We start from the raw sequence: 16,636 nt of genomic DNA on the forward strand, positions 1-16,636 counted from the left end.
ACTTTTGGTGAACTTTCACATACTGTAGATCTGATCTTTAATAAGTGTAAAAAAATAAAAAAAACACCAAGAAAATTTAGCAGCATATCTATTATTCTTGATGTACTAAACTAGCAGAATATTTATGTCAAACGAAAATCTGATAAAATATGTTATGTTAAACTCATTCTACAGAGAAAGCTGAAATCCACTCATTGCTATTTGTGTGTTGTGTCCAGAATTATGCACCACCTTCAATTCACAACTGATCTTCCTCTGCAGGCAGCAGTCTTGCACAAACAGATGAACAGGGACTGAGTTTTTGTGTTTAGCTCTTTATTTGGCATATGGTGTGGGGTCAGGCAACAGATGCAGTGCAGCTGAGTAGGAGGGAGGTACTCCTCACTTCTCCAAAGCTTTATGATGCAGTTCACTGCCCAAGACAGCTGGTAAAAACCTGATGCATACAGCAGCCCCTCTGCCCTAACCACACCCCTGAAAATTAACACCTACACTGCAGGATCAGGACCAGTAATTCCCTCTCCTCTCATCCTCCTTTGTCCTTCCCCTACAGTGCATATCAGAATCCTGGAATGATATGAGTTGGAAGGAACCTTAAAGATCATTGAGTTCCAACCCCCCTGCCCTGGACAGGGACACCTTCCACTAGACCAGGTTGCTTAAAGCCCCACCCAACCTGGCCTTGAACACTGCCACGGATGGGGCATCCACAGGTTCTCTGAGCAACCTCTTCCAGTGTTCCACCACCCTCAAAGTAAAGAATTTCTTCCTTATATCTAATCCAAATCTACCCCCTTCCTGTTTAAAATCCTTGCCCCTTGTCCTATCACTACATGCCCTTGTCAAAAGCCCCTCTTCAGCTTTCTTGTAGGCCCCCTTGAGGTACTGGAAGACCGCTATCAGGTCTCCCCGGAGCCTCCTCTTCTCCAGGCTGAACAGCCCCAACTCTCTCAGCCTGGCCTTATAGGAGAGGTGCTCCAGCCCTTTTATCATCTTCGTGGCCTCCTCTGGACCCTCTCCAACTGGTCCATGTCCTTCTTGTGCTGGGGGCTCCAGAAGTGGACACAGTACTCCAGGTGGGGTCTCACCAGGGCAGAGTAGAGGGGCAGAATCCCCTCCCTCGACCTGCTGGCCACGCTCCTCTTGATGCGGCCCAGGATGCAGTTGGCCTTCTGGGCCGCAAGGGCGCATTGCCAGCTCATGTTGAGCTTCTCATCCACCAGCACTCCCAAGTTCCTCTCCTCAGGGCCGCTCTCAATCTCTCCATCCCCTAGCCTGCATTGATACCAAGTGTGGAGGCAGAAAGTGCAACGCAGCTGTTTGACATTGACGAATTTGGGCTATGTCCTTGAACACCGCTTGCTCAATAACAAAAAACAGCAACTAGCACAAGATAAGGAAATACCAAAGGCAAAAATTGTAAAGACAACTATCGTAGTTCAGCCCCGATCAGGACCAGACTACGCAGTCTCTCTCACCCCCCCTTCCACCCTCCAGTGGGACAGAAGGGAGAATTGGTAAACAAACAAACAAAAAAAACCCCAGCAAAAATACATGGATTGAGATTGAACAAAAAGTAAATTTAACAGTAATGACAGAAGAAAACAAAACAGTGATGCAATACAAATACAGTACAAAGGCTCACAACAAAGCTCTACACCCAGTTTCTTCCCAGGTAGCAGGAGGCTCCCCTCAGCACCCTCCTCACTTATACACTGAGCATGATGTCACATGGGATGGAATGGCCCTTTGGCTCATTTGGGTAAATTAACCCCAGCTGTTGGCTAATTAGTTAACTATCCCAGCTGGGTGCCCCAGCCATAGGGGCCACCAGCTCCAGTTCTCCTCCCAGCTCAGGTGAATGCTAACTCTGTCCTAGCCAGAACCAGGACAGGCACGTGAACAGTATATTGCTACCAATCAAATTAGATGATTAAGTGTGTGCGCTTCGCATGTAACTTAGAGTATAAAAGACTAACGCTGACTAACAATAAAAGTCTCTGGAACACCATCCATGGAGTCCATGTTTTTACTGCCACATCCAAGGGTTGCCCTGACTCAGATGCAGGACCTTGGACTTGGCCTTTTTGAACCTCATGAGGTCCACATAGGTCCACTTCCCAAGCTTACCCAGGTCTCTCTGGATGGCATCCCATCCCTCAGGCACATCAACCTCACCACTCAGCTTGGTGTCACCTGCAAACTTCCTGAGGGTGCACTCAATCTCACTGTCTGTGTCACTGATGAAGGTATTAAACAGTACTGGGCCCAGTACAGACGCCTGAGGGACACCACTTGTCATCAATCTCCATCTGGACATTGAGCCATTGACCACTACCCTCTGGATGCCACCATCCAACCAATTCCTCATCCACTGAACAGCACATCCATCAAATCCATATTTCTCCAATTTAGAGAGAAGGATGTTGTTGGGGATCAGGTCAGAGGCCTTACAGAAGTCCAAATAGGCAACATCATTAGCTCTTCCCTTGTCTACTGAAGGAGTCACTCCATCACAGAAGGCCACTAGGTTGGTGAGGCAGCACTTATCCTTGCTGAAGCCATGCTGGCTGTCTCGAATCAGCTCCCTGTCCTCCACGTGCCTTAGTGTAGCTTCTAGGAGGGTCTGTTCCATGATCTTCCCAGGCAGAGAGGTGAGAGTGACAGGTCAGTAGCTCCCAGGGTCCTCCTTTCTACCCTTTTTAAAAATGGGTGCAATGTTTCCCTTTTTCCTGTTACCTGGAACTTCACCTGCCTGCCATGACTTCTCAAATAGCATGGAGAGCAGCTTGGCAAGTACATCAGCCATGAGCTAATCTTAGCACAGAACCTGCTCATAGGTTGTGCAGTACAGGTAATACAAGCAGGTAATGGCCTTACACATTCTCCTTGAAAGGGTTCAAAGCAAAACAATCCGGAATATAAAGAAACCATCTGAGAAGTGAGCAGTGGTAAAAGCAGTCAGCAAGTTGACAGACTCTGAATTCACATTTCCAGAGAGAAGATCATGCAATCAGGCACTCCACCTTGCAATAAAACTCTGAAGCCCTACTGGCTAACGGGCACAGACTTCGATGTCACTGAATTTGTTCACTGCCAAAATTACATTTGTCAGTTTTTGTGTCTTGCCCTTCGTGTTTTCTTTCAGGAGGCTGCCAGACAGTTAACACATGTCAACAGATGGCAAAGGATGGAGAAGTGAGAGACCTCACCTGCTAAAAGGCATCTCTACCACCCACACCATACCTGGCATAGATACTAAAAGACTCTTAAGATGGACATGGGTATCACAAGCAGTTGACAAAAAACTAAATACTCTTGAGTCAAGAAACAATGCCTGGCTATTTACTCACAAGCCACTGAAAAAAAGGTGAATTGAAGCATCAATTACAGGCATCAGAGATTTATTTACACTGAGTTTCAGTCACTGTTCAGTGGACTTTGAGTAGAGTTACAAACTGCAGGAGCATGACTTCTCATTCCCTCCCTAGGATCAGAAACAAGCAGTTTTCTTGATTCTTTATTACATGTGCAAAGCCAGAAGATATGTTAACTTGTAAAGCAAGTGGAAATAATTTTCCCCACAGAGAGTCCATACTCATGGATGGAAAAATAACTGTGTATTGTATTCTCACCACTACAACTCCAGGATTACAAAAGACTAGGTTATAATTGTATAAGATGCACAGAACAGACATGGGATCTCTGGAACAAATTTAAAGTCTCCAAGAAGAAACAAGAGCTGGTCATTTATGGCAAGACATCCAAGGAAGTTTTTAAACACAAATATACCTATCAGGCCTGCCTGGCAGAGGGAAGGCAAACAAAAAGATTAGATTCAAGGTAATTATATTCTCAAGCAACTGGAAACTAGTAAGCTTCTTGTATTTAAGGAATGACTTACAGCTCTTGTGTTTTTCATCCTAAACTTCACAACTGGCAAAAGAATCATGTCCTGAACACATACATAGAACTAAGGGAATAAAAGAAGCTGCAAAATCATTATTGGAACTTCTTTTTAGAAGCTGCTTTATTCTTCCTGAAAATGGGGACACACACACACACCTTCAGCAATTTTATATTCAGTGTCTTCATGTGCCATAAGCTTGTCTCCTACATATGTCTCAGTTTCTCTAGAAAGTCTGAACCAAAACACTGATTACAGACAGTATCTTCTGAGACTTCTCAGTATCAGCCCTTGGTAATTTAGATGCCCTAGTGACACACCCTAAACATCTGCACCTCTCAGGTTTGCCTGCTCATTGATTTGAAAAATATTAAGAAGCTCATTGCTTACAAGATCAAGGAGATTCTTGCAAACATGAATCCTACCTCAGAAAAGCCCAGGTGACTGCATTTGAATTTTTAGACACTTCAGTGCTTCTTTAGGTTCCATAATTCTAGATCTACCAGAAAAAGCATTGCACCTTTAAGAAGCTCAAATATTTGACTTGCAGCTGGCCAACTGTGAGCACCAGGATCCACTGGAGAACAATAAAGTTATTTCATATACACAACCATACCCAGAGACATTTTTAAGGGTAAAAAGTTACCCCAAATAATTGAATAAGTTGTACTCAAAAAATGAGCAATTGATAGAGAGCTCCATATTCTCTTCAGTGTTTATAGTGACTCGTACTGTCAAGTGACTAAAAGCAAACCTATTCCTCTATGACAGGAGTGTCTTTTGGTTTGGTTATTAAAAATAGTGAATCCTTCTGGCACAGCACAGCCAAGGGCACTTTATAAATTTAATGTTAAAAGCTCTCAGTGCCACATTCAAGCTTTAATTAAAATAACTGCTATGGTTTATATTTTTTCTGTTGTATGAACTTTAATTACGTGCAAATCCAATGCAGCAAACTCCATTAAAGTCAACCAAGCTGCTTTAGATTTACTCCCAACTTAAATGCCACAACTTCAGTGTATGAGAATCGGCAAAGGAGTTCTTCTTTATTAGACTGCTTACTCAGGAGATAAGAGAGAAAAATCTTGTAATTAGAGTGTAGAGTTTAACACTCTAGTTGTTCAAATATGAACACAAAGCAACCAAGCTAAAGCTTCAGTATTCATAATTCATATACAATCTTTCACAATGCTGAAGTGACTTCTTTTGTAATCGCTGTATTTTGCTTAATGAAAGACAAGGTCCATCTGTAACATTAATTCTAGCTGTGGAAGCATACACTTTGTTGCAGCACATGCAGTAGGAACAATATGCTTGAATCCCTCTTCAGTTCCATGATTGTTTAGTCCCTAACAATTTTCTGCAAGGTTGCATTAACAATGCACTTGCCCATTGATCTTCGCTGCAGCAGCGCTGGAACTACATAAGTTACAGAATACAGCAAAATTGTTGCAGCTCTATAAAACATGCAGTGATCTTCCTAGGATAAGCAAGATTTTTGAGAGCTTCTGTTTCAGCAAGAATTTGTCTCCTGTTTGCTCCACAAACAGTGCTGGCTACTGACCAGCTGAGGCAATGAACACATGTGGAGAAAGAAGGCAGAGAGATTCTATTTCAGGCTTATTCCTGTTAAAACTGTTTTGTTTATACAGCTAGGCCTTGCTGCTTAAGCAATACTGTAAGCAAAATGAAGTTATAAGTAAAACATTACACTAGCATTTTTCTTTGAGACTAGACCCCACCTGGAGTACTGTGTCCAGTTCTGGAGCCCCCAACACAAGAAGGATGTGGAGCTGTTGGAGAGGGTCCAGAGGAGGCCACGAAGATGATCAGAGGGCTGGAGCACCTCTCCTATGAGGACAGGCTGAGAGAGTTGGGGCTGTTCAGCCTGGAGAAGAAGAGGCTCCAGGGAGACCTGATAGCAGTCTTCCAGTACCTCAAGGGGGCCTCCAGGAAAGATGGGGAGAGGCTGTTCAGTAGGGCCTGTTGTGATAGGACGAGGGGTGATGGTTTTAAAATAGAGGGAGGTACATTTAGATTGGAAATTAGGAAAAAATTTTTTACAATGCGAGTTATAGAACACTGGAACAGGTTGCCCAGAGAGGTGGTGGATGCCCCATCCCTGAAAACGTTCAAGGCCAGGCTGGATGAGGCTCTGAGCAACCTGATCTGGTCAGGGATGTCGCTGCTTCTTGCAGGGGGGTTGGACTAGATGACCTTTGAAGGTCCTTCCAACCCTAACCATTCTATGATTCTGTGATTCTATATGTCACTGTAACTTTTGGAATGTACAGGCACATCCAGAACCTATCACCCTTGAAGAAAAGGGATTGATACTAGACTAAAAGAGCAAGTCAAAGATAGAGAAAAGATCAAAAGATGCTCCAAGCTGAATAATTGCTGAACTTAGCTAGATAACAATGGGGTTTTTCATTTTATTTTTTGTTTGTTTGGCTCCCCCCCACCCCCCCTTAGATAAGCAGCTCTTTGCTCAAGGCCTGAGCAAGGATAAGGGTTTCAAACCCATTTGGGCTGGTAGATATTTGGCAACAGACTTAGCATGTATATTGAGCATGCACCAGCAAAGAGTTCAACTAAAGGACGCTGACTTTTGGGGGTCTGCAACCACCAGAGACCCCCACAGGACCACCGACCCATTTCATTACACATGCGCAGAGGACATTTAAATACGCTAATTAGTTCCAGGAAATGTGATGACTATACTAATGATTTATCAGAAAGACCAACAAATATGCATATATCACCTCTATACATTATCTTTGTTTTCGGACGATGGCATGTACATTAGGTGGAGCTATCCCCAGAGCATCCAGTGCTGTAATAAAGAACGCCTGCTTTCTAAAACTCCAAAACTGAGTCTTTGACTTTCTTGACCAACTTTTATGGTAACAATACTGCATGAAAGCCTTCCGCTGTATAACTATGAATAACAGAACATCTGAACTGAAAAAAACAAACAAAAAAAAACCCCAAACAAATAAAAAAATCTTCAGACAAAGAAACCACCATAGAATCATAGAATGGTAGAATGGTTAGGGTTAGAAGGGACCTTTAAAGGTCATCTAGTCCAACCCCCCTGCAAGGAGCAGGGACATCCCCGACTAGATCAGGTTGCTCAGAGCCTCATCCAGCCTGGCCTTGAACGTTTCCAGGGATGGGGCTTCCACCACCTCTCTGGGCAACCTGGGCCAGTGTTCCACCACCCTCAGTGTAAAAAATTTTTTCCAAATATCTAATCTGAATCTACCTCCCTCTATTTTAAAACCATCACCCCTTGTCCTGTCACATCAGACCCTGCTGAAGAGTCTCTCCTCATCTTTCTTGTAGGCCCCCTTGAGGTACTGGAAGACTGCTATCAGGTCTCCCCGGAGCCTCCTCTTCTCCACGCTGAACAGCCCCAACTCTCTCAGCCTGTCCTCATAAGAGAGGTGCTCCAGCCCTCTGATCATCTTTGTGGCCTCCTCTGGACCTTCTCCAACTGGTCCATGTCCTTCTGATGTTGGGGGCTCCAGAACTGGACACAGTACTCCAGGTGGGGTCTCACCAGGGCAGAGTAGAGGGGGAGAATCACCTCCCTCGACCTGCTGGCCACGCTCCTCTTCATGCAGCCCAGGATGCAGTTGGCCTTCTGGGCCGCAAACATATTGCCGGCTCATGTTGAGCTTCTCATCCACCAGCACTCCCAAGTCCTTCTCCTCAGGGCTGCTCTCAATCCATTCCCCGCCCAGCCTGGATTTGTGCCTGGGATTGCCACGACCCAGGTGCAGGACCTTGCACTCGGCCTGGTTGAACTTCATGAGGTTGGCACGGACCCACCTCTCCAGCCTGTCAAGGTCCCTCTGGATGGCATCCCTCCCCTCCAGTGTGTTGACGGCACCACACAGCTTGGTGTTGTCAGCGAACTTGCTGAGGGTGCACTCTATCCCACTGTCCATGTCGCCGACAAAGATGTTGAACAGGGCCGGGCCCAACACAGACCCCTGAGGGACGCCACTGGTGACCGGTCTCCACTTGGACATTGAGCCGTTGACCACCACTCTCTGAGTGCGGCCATCCAGCCAACTCCTTACCCACCGAGTGGTCCGTCCATCAAACCCATGTCTCTCTAGTTTAGAGAGAAGGATGTCATGTGGGACAGTGTCAAATGCCTTGCACAAGTCCAGGTAGATGATGTCAGTTGCTCATCCCTTGTCCACCGATGCTGTCACCCTGTCATAGAAGGCCACCAAATGGGTCAGGCACCATCTGCCCTTGGTGAAGCCATGTTGGCTGTCACCAACCACCTCCTTGCTCTCCATGTGCCTCAGCATGGTTTCCAGGAGGATCTGCTCCATGACCTTGCCAGGCACAGAGGTGAGGCTGACCGGCCTGTAGTTACCCGGGTCTTCCTTATTCCCCTTTTTAAAAGTTGGGGTTATGTTCCCTCTCTTCCAGTCATCGGGGACCTCACCAGACCGCCACTATTTCTGAAATACGATAGCCAGATGTTCCTGAACCTGCTCTTCCAGTACAGTGGTGTTGGATACCTGGAGTACCAGGGGCACTTAGTGAACAATCCAGACCGAATGGAATTGTTATGTTTGTGAGCAGCAGGCCTCAAGGACATCACTGAGGCCGCCTGTGAGAAAGTAATGAGGCCGCCTGTGAGAAAGTAAACGAAGCAACCTTGAGAAGAAGGAAAACAGCTGGCATACGTGACTGGGGGGGCTGAACGTGAAGCAGGGTGCAGGTGGAGAGAGCCGTGCGTGTGAACATAGAGACTTAACGAATCATATTTTAGCTAGGAGCGCGTGCATGATATAGTTAGCCAATTAGTAGAGAGCTTGTGCACAATACGGATTTAGAAGGGCTATATTAACCGGGATGTATCAACAATAAATTGGCATTTGTTTGATCATATTGGTCGTCAGCAGTGTCCGTGACTTCCGCGTCAGCACAGTGGGTGGTTCTTCGTCCTTGCAGTCCCTGTTTGCACCTTCTACATCTTGGGTGGTGAGACAAGAGCCCTTATTGGTGAAGGCTGAGGAAAAAAGAGTCATTGAGCACCTCAGCCTTGTCCATGTCCCGGGTAACCAGGACACCCGTTTCCTTCCAGAGGGGGCCCGCATTCTCCCTGGACTTCCTTTTGTCCCCTACATACCTATAGAAGCCTTTCTTGTTGCATTTTATATCCCTGGCCAGATTCAATTCTGTAAGGGCTTTCGCCTGCCTCACCTGATCCCTGCCCACTCACGCAGCCTCTTTGTAGACCTCCCAGGCTACCTGTCCCCGCTTCCACCCTCTGTAGGCTTCCTTCTTTACTTTCAGTTGGTCCAGGAGCTCCTTGCTCATCCACGCAGGCCTGGCATTTTTACCTGACCTGCTCTTCTTCGGGATGCATCTCTGCTGAGCTTGGAGGAGGTGCTCCTTGAATATCACACCAACTGATATACTTTGAGGTTTAAGAGCTGCTCGATCTACCGATTCCTTACAACACTCGACTCACTTCTGTGGCACTCGCCAACTTGCAAAGAACAAATTTAGGATTTTGCACTAACTCAATTAGAACTTAATCCATGAAATTGCAACCTCAGCCAATGAAGTTGGGCTACTAACTCCGACAGAGAATATTACTTGAGTAGTATGATCTCCTCCATTTATTAATTACATAGGACATAATTTTAATATTCCCCTATAATGTTTCAAATCCAAAGCATCACTTTAAGAGTCTGAAGAAGTTTCAATTTTTGCTGAAGCATATAAAGGTACATAAGCAAGGGAAGATATTTGAACGCAGAAAACAGACTTAGAGTGAAAAAAAAATTACCAAGTGAACAAGCAAAGGATAATCCTGAACATCTGAAATTCATTTTTTTAAGCTTGAAACATTTCTAGCTATGCTGAGAAATATCTGGAGTTTAATCACAGTTTTTAGTTTTGTAGCAGTTTTTCAAAATCATCAGCATGGAATCATATATAAAGTCAAATCACGTAAGACTGAGCATAAAAAAAAAAAAAAAAAAAAAAGTCTTACTAGCAACTTCTGCCAGGCATGATTGCTACCATTCAGCAAAGTTAGCACCGCTCATTAACTTTCCATTTGCAGGACAAGAAGAAAGATACAACCCTATTGTTGCTCTCCATCCCACAAACAGATGTAAATAGCTCTGTGAAGATTAGACAGATGCTGCATCCAGGTACAGGCCTGGCATCCAGGTTCGCATTCATCTGCACCTTGCCATATATTCAGGTGAGAATGGGTCATCGTTAGAGCATCATCTTCATTCAAAAATTAGTTGTGCACGATTTTGATTCCGCTCCTAATTACTTCCTAATATTTTCCTTGGCAGTCTACATATTTGGATTACAGCAAGCATCATTTGTGGATGGATAAGTTAGAGGGAAGAGAAACAGAGAGGTAGTACTTACTATGTTGCATTTTGTCCCACACACCACCTGTCGATGGTTCAGCCACTGGGAGGCAAACACTTTATTAAGGGTGCCGAGGTGAAATTCTCTCTCCTTCAGGAGGCTGGGAAGCTGCTGGGCTGCATATCCATGCAACAAGCGGTGATAGCTGGACTCATTCTGCATCCTGACCTCTCTACCTTTCAGGTAGTACACCAGAGACCTTTTCACCAGGGGGAGTCTTTTCCTTTTATGAATTGAGTGATCCCACCCATACTGTGGAAAAGAAGTATGGAAATTAGATAAAGAAACTAGAACAAACTTAAGACACAACCCTTCTAAATTCAAAGATATTCTCAGAAATATACACAAGTCTTCCAAACTACCCATGGAATACCATACACAAAGATTAACTCAGAAATGCTGATATAGCCTTCAGCAACTGTTCTGGTTTTGTTAGTGAGGGGGGGCCTAAGGTGGCAGCTTCTGTAGGAAACTGCTAGAAGTCGCTCCCCTTTGTTCAGTGGACTCGGCCGGGCCTAGGGCAGACCCACTGCTGGCCAAGGCCGAGCCAATTGGTAGCAGAATGTCCCGTGATAACGCCTCTGCGATAACGTATTTAAGAATGGGAAAACAGGGAGAAAAAAAAAAAAAAAAAAAAAAAAAAAGAGAAGATGTGAAGGAGCTGAGCAGGGGCAGAGAGGGGGAGGCGCGAGCCTTGTGGGCCTTGCAGGCCTCACCCTCTGGCCTCCCGCCGGGCAGCCGACTGGGCCCAACTCAGCCCAGCCTGGCTGCAAGAAGTGGAGAGGAGATGAGAAGTGAATGAGATGTAAAAAGGATCCTGAGAGACATCTGCCAGCCTGTTGTGAGGAACAGCTGCAGACGCCAAGGTCAGTGAAGAAGGAGGGGGAGGAGTAATGCGGCTCCTGGCCAAGATTCCTCTGCAACTTGTGGTGAAGACCATGGTGGAGTAGGTTGTCCCCCTGCAGCCCATGGAGGTCCACAGAGGGGCAGAGATCCACTTGGAGCCCATGAAGGACCCCACACCAGAGCAGGTGGAGGCCTGAAGGAGGCTGTGGCCCGTGGAGGGCCCGCTGGGGCAGCTGTTCTAGAGGGACTGCACCCCATGGAAGAGATGACCCACGCCGGAGCAGTTTCACGAAGGACTGTGGCCCGTGGGAGGGACCCCACGCTGGAGCAGAGGAGGAATGCGAGGAGTTCTTCCCCCGACGATGATACAGCAGCGTAAAACAACGTATGATGAACTGACCATAACCCCCATTCCCTTCCCCCCCCCCCCGTGCCACTCAGGAGGGGAGGTAGTAGAGATAATGTTAAGCCCGGGAAGAGGGAGTGGTGGGGGGAGGTTATCTTGTTCCCTGTCTCATTCTCCTGCTGTTTGTAGTAATAAATGAATAGTTTTCCCCAAGTCGAGTCTGTTTTGCCCGTAACGGTAACTTTAAGGATCTCTTCCTGTCCTTATCTCAAACCTCGAGCTGTTTTTCTTACATTATCTCCCCCTGTTCTCTCGGAGGGTGGGGGGAGTGAGAGAGAGACTGTGTAGTCTGGTCCCGATCGGGGCTGAACTACGACAGCAACATAAAATTAAACATAAATATTTACTGAAGAAGTAATACTACAATGATATTTAAAACAGTCCACATTGGTTCAGCTCCGTTGAGATGCCAGATACTTATAGAAATAAGAGGAAAACGAGAAGCACTTTAAATAGAAGAGGGCAGCCCCAACAGCCCCTCGTCACAAGCTCGGCAGGTGTGGGGGTGACACCGCGGGGGCCGCCCGATATCGACTGCGCTGTTCATCAACCTCCTCCGGCCCGGCCTGGGGTCACCCCGCAGCATCGGTAAGCCCGGGGCCGGCGGGGACTCGGTGTTTACGGGCCGAATGGCTGAACTCAATGGGAGTAGCGCCGGGCGGGGCAGGGGAAAGGAACCCAGGAGAGCCCCCAGCGCCACCAGGGCAGGGAGTGGGGGCTGCCTGCTGTATCGCACTGAGACACTCCCCGTCACCAGGGCCGAGACTACTCCTCCCCGCCCCCCTCAGAACACCTTTCCCAGGCACCGTAACTCCCTCGCCGTCCTTCCTCGCCCCAATTGGGCACCGGGACACGGCAACTCCCAGTCAGGGTCACCCCAAGGCACCGGCGCGTTTCACTCCCCACCGGGGACAAGGGCTCCCCCTCCATCGCCATACACCCATTCCCACCTCCACGGCCTACCTGCTCCCCCTGGAGCCCCCCGGCGGCGCCCGCTACCACTTTCCGCTTCCTGCTAACTGTTTTCCGAGCCATAGGAGAAGGAGAAGAAGATGCCGAGAGCCCGACCCGGGCCCCACATGGAGCAGGAGACGGAGGTAGCCGCGGGAAGACGGGGCATATAAGTGCGAGGAGCTAGACTTAGTCACTATCGTCGCCGCTGCAGGCCCCACCGACCACGCTTCACGACATTTTCCCCGGGATTTTTTTACGACAGTCGCGTCGCGCCTTTGCGGCGCTTCCTATGCCCCGCCCGAGAGCCTCGTTTCCTAGCAACCGGAGGAGGCAGGACGGCGAGTTGCCCGTCCCCTTTGCGGTTGCCAGGCAGCGTGGCCCTGTCGGGGTGGGGCGGCGTTCCAGCTCGAGGTGAAGCTTCCCGGCTTCGCTCCGTGTCCGTTCCCAGCTACCCTATACGAATCGTTGGGGCTGGCTGGCGGCCTCCCCGAGCCCCGTCAATTTAAGCATAGTAGAGGTGTAGGCTAGCTGTTTTCTTTCTTCATTTATTTTTGAGCAACCGAAGCTTGCTGGGTAATGCCTGTATTGTCCCAAATCTGGGTTCATTTACCCAGTGTGCAGTACACCAGTCTTACACACAGAGCAGAGGCATTTATTTCATGTCTGCACAGAGATGGGTGCTAGGTAGTAAATCCACAAAGCTAGCACACCTGGTTACAATTGCATTACATACGTATACAATTCAGAATAACAGTTCCACCTTTTGGTCACACCTACTTAACTGCAATTGGTTAGCTCTTTTCTTACGTCATTTTAAAGATACAGTACTTCTTTATGCTCGGTGAGTGGGGATCTTTACCTGAGGAGGGGGCGATTTTAGCACTAGAGATACCAGAAAAGTCGGTGCAAATAAATTTTCCAAGACTCGTTTTGGAGTTTTAGAAAACAGGCGTTCTTTATTGCAGTGCTGGATGCACGGGGGAATGGTTCCTCCTAGCATGCATGCCCTCATTCGAAAACAGAGAATATATAGAGGTTATATATGCATATTCATTAGTTTTCCAAGAAATCATTAGTATATTCATCACATTTCCTGGAACTACTTAACATGTTTAAATGTTCTTTGTGCACGGTAGTGAAATGGGTTGGTGGTCCTGTGGGGGTCTCTGGTGGTCGCAGACCCCCAAAAGTCAGCGTTCTTTAGTTGAACTCTGGGTCTCTCTTCCATACAGGGCCTTGTCTTGGCTCATCACTCTGCTTGTAAATTCCTTAAGCCCCCTTTATCTTGGTTCTGGTCAGGGTCTGCTGGCTTCTCTGTACTCCTTTGGGAGGTACTTGTCTGACTTATCTCAGCACCTGCTGGAGCATCCTGAAACTACTTTGTTCTGTCACCTGTTAAATTTTTCAACTCTACTGTTTCTTCTCTCAAGGTTAGTTTACATTTTCACACAGTTTTCACACAAGGATAATTGGAACATGGCACTTATTAACTTGGAGCCAACTCTATCACTAGAGGTGTGGCTGAACCTGTCTTGGTGTTTTGGCATTGTTCTGCTCTTTCAGGGCCATGTCTGCCGTGTTACTCTTTGCTTATCTTGGTTCTCCCTTTCCTATGCAGATCTTTACTTACTTCATGCTTATCCAGCTTTCGACACTTTCTGGAGCAAGATGTTTCTTTTTTTTTTAATCAGTCTTTCAGCTTCTCTTCAAGGGTATAGTCATTAGCAGAGTATGCGTTATTTATACTAAGTAACTTGGCTTGCTCAAGCCAGATTCTGTTTCACAAGATATTAATTGTCCTTGCCTAATGGAAAATTTCATAAAAACTCATTCATGTAAATTTCATAAAAATTTCATTCATGGATATCATTTTGGCAGCCCCACACCTGTGCTGCTTGTGTGAGACAAAAAGCAGCCTTGAAGCAGCAGAATACATGGGTTTGGTATCATCCACTGAGAGCCAGCCCATGAGAGTATTCCTGTTGATTGTAACATGCACAATTTATACTCAAGTTCTCAATCTCTCCTGTGGGAAAATCTGACCACAAGCATAAAACACCTCCTCCTCCCCTTCCACTGCCAGCCTGGAAGGGCTAACGCCTGTCACTAGCTTCGCTTTGCAAAACATCCCAGGTTTTCCTTAGAGAGACCCTTTTAACTAGCAGACAGCTTGGCTTTATCACCTGGCTTCTCCGAGTGAATACAAGTGTCCAGTGCACATTGCTTGGTGCACAATGAGACACTTAGTCAAACTTTCCACCAGGAAACTCCTTTATTACAGGGGAATTAAAGGGCATACAGAATATTTGTATTTAATTGCAGCACTTTAAAACTAATGTGAATGGATGTGTGCTTTTCCTTATGTCCACATGGCTCGTATACGCTTTTTCCTATGCTTATAGAGGCAAAAATTAGAGTAGCCTAAACCCAATTGTTGCTGTTTTACAAGTGGCATTGCAGAGAAAAGAGAGGAAAAGAGAAATGTGTGACATGCAGGTAGACCAAAAAAAACCAGCTCCTGACCACTTGAAATGCTCTGATATCTCAAATCACATGAAATCAGTAAACATACTATTTTCCTGATAAAGAAGGCATTTTTATGCCTTTTTTTTTTTTGCATTTTCATCTATCAAACCTCAAAGACAAGGGTGCTATGAAAAGCCAAATTAAAAAAAAAAATAATAATAATAAAAGAACCTCAGGCTTTCCTGAGCCCAAGGGATAATTCTCATTTGGCTAGAATCCCCCTCCGCACACAGAGCTGCCATCTGCATTTTGGACAAAACCCCTCCATTTTGGATCAAGGCCCTCTCAAAAGGCTGAAAACCTGCTGCCAAAGCTGCTCTTGGAGGTAAGCACCTTGCTGCAGTGCATCCCAGTGGGAGTGCCTCCTCAGCCATGCTGGGTGGGTGCGTAGCCCCTTGTCATGGGCAGGCATCGAGGCAGCCATGGCTGCTGAGGTGTATGGGGCAAAATGCCCCCTCTGGGCCCGGCTCGTTACCTTCATCCTGTCCCCGGGACAACCTGTCGCTGTGCCCAGGTGGAAGAGAGGCTGGAGGAGCCCCTGGACAGGGACCGGACCACCACTCACCACCTCGCCCCACCCCTTGCGGAAAGAGGCGAGCCTCGCCTCTCTGCCCGCTGAGATGACGTCACTGTGAGCACTTCCTGATTGGGCCGGGGGGGGGCAAGTGACATTGTGGAGTAACGTTAGCGCGTCGTTGTCGAGGCGGAGGACAGGTAGGCAAGATGGCGTCGCCTGGTTGTGAGGCTGGAAGTGGTGACGCGGCGTGACTTTTGTAGGGGCGAGTAGTGAGCAGCGATTGTGGGGACAGCCGGAGCCGCTAGGCGCCGCGCAGGTAACAAGCGAATTGGGAGGGTTAGGGGGTGCGGGTGCTGGTCCCTCTTGAACTGGGGGACGCAGCCGGCTGCTCCCCAGGCCCTCCGCCAGGCCAAACTTCGCCGCCTCTTCTCCTCGTCCGAGGCGAGAGACCCTCCGCGTCCCCGTCATGATTCAGCAGATGTGAAGTGCCGGCCGGGTGGCTACGGGATTGCTGGCCTCCTCGGAGGGGGGCTTGCAGGTTGGGGAAACCGCTTTCCCGGCCGTGGAGGGGAACTAGCCTGCGGGCGCTGCGTTAGCTTGTAGCTTTGCAGCCTTGCTCCGCCTTTGTGGTGTCTCGATACTGCTTTTGAAGGTACCATTTAATGGAGGTGAGAACCTGTGCGGTCAGCTCAGAGGGATTGAGTCCTGACACTCTGTCTTGGGCTGGACCTGGGGAATAGCATGAGGTCAGGCAAGTAGGGTGACACTCCTTTCCCTAAACTCTTCTGCTTTCTGGCAATTTCAGGGACTGCCTGAGTCAAGGGAATACCTTTCTGTTTAATAACCCTTGATCAATTTGCCTTCTAAGAGCTGATTGCTGTTGAAATCTGAGTAAATGGTTAGCATCCATGATATTTGGAAGTAAGTTCCTCCCGACAGTAATTAAATCTTCTGTGAAGTGAAACATCTGCTTTTGAGGGAGTGCGTACGTGGTTTTTGTCAAGCCTGCCTTCAGGTAATTTGTTAATTTCTGGCTCTTGTGTTGTGA

At 47.3% G+C, this 16,636-nt stretch overlaps 1 protein-coding gene across 1 annotated transcript in view; it reads right to left on the minus strand.

Moving 5' to 3' along the window:
* LOC104477519 (DDB1- and CUL4-associated factor 12) overlaps window positions 1-12,660 on the minus strand; it is a 29,911-nt gene extending 17,251 nt beyond the window's left edge. Inside the window, exons 1-2 of the mRNA XM_086769725.1 lie at window positions 12,555-12,660; window positions 10,337-10,591 (exon numbers count right to left, since the gene is read on the minus strand). Of these exons, the coding sequence (XP_086625851.1) occupies window positions 10,337-10,591; window positions 12,555-12,626 (327 nt within the window). The 5' untranslated portion in view covers window positions 12,627-12,660. The remainder of the gene's footprint in view (window positions 1-10,336; window positions 10,592-12,554) is intronic.
* Window positions 12,661-16,636: the final 3,976 nt, after the last annotated feature.

This window comes from Chlamydotis macqueenii, chromosome W (assembly GCF_036417535.1).
Source record: "Chlamydotis macqueenii isolate bChlMac1 chromosome W, bChlMac1.mat, whole genome shotgun sequence".
NCBI lineage: Eukaryota > Metazoa > Chordata > Aves > Otidiformes > Otididae > Chlamydotis > Chlamydotis macqueenii.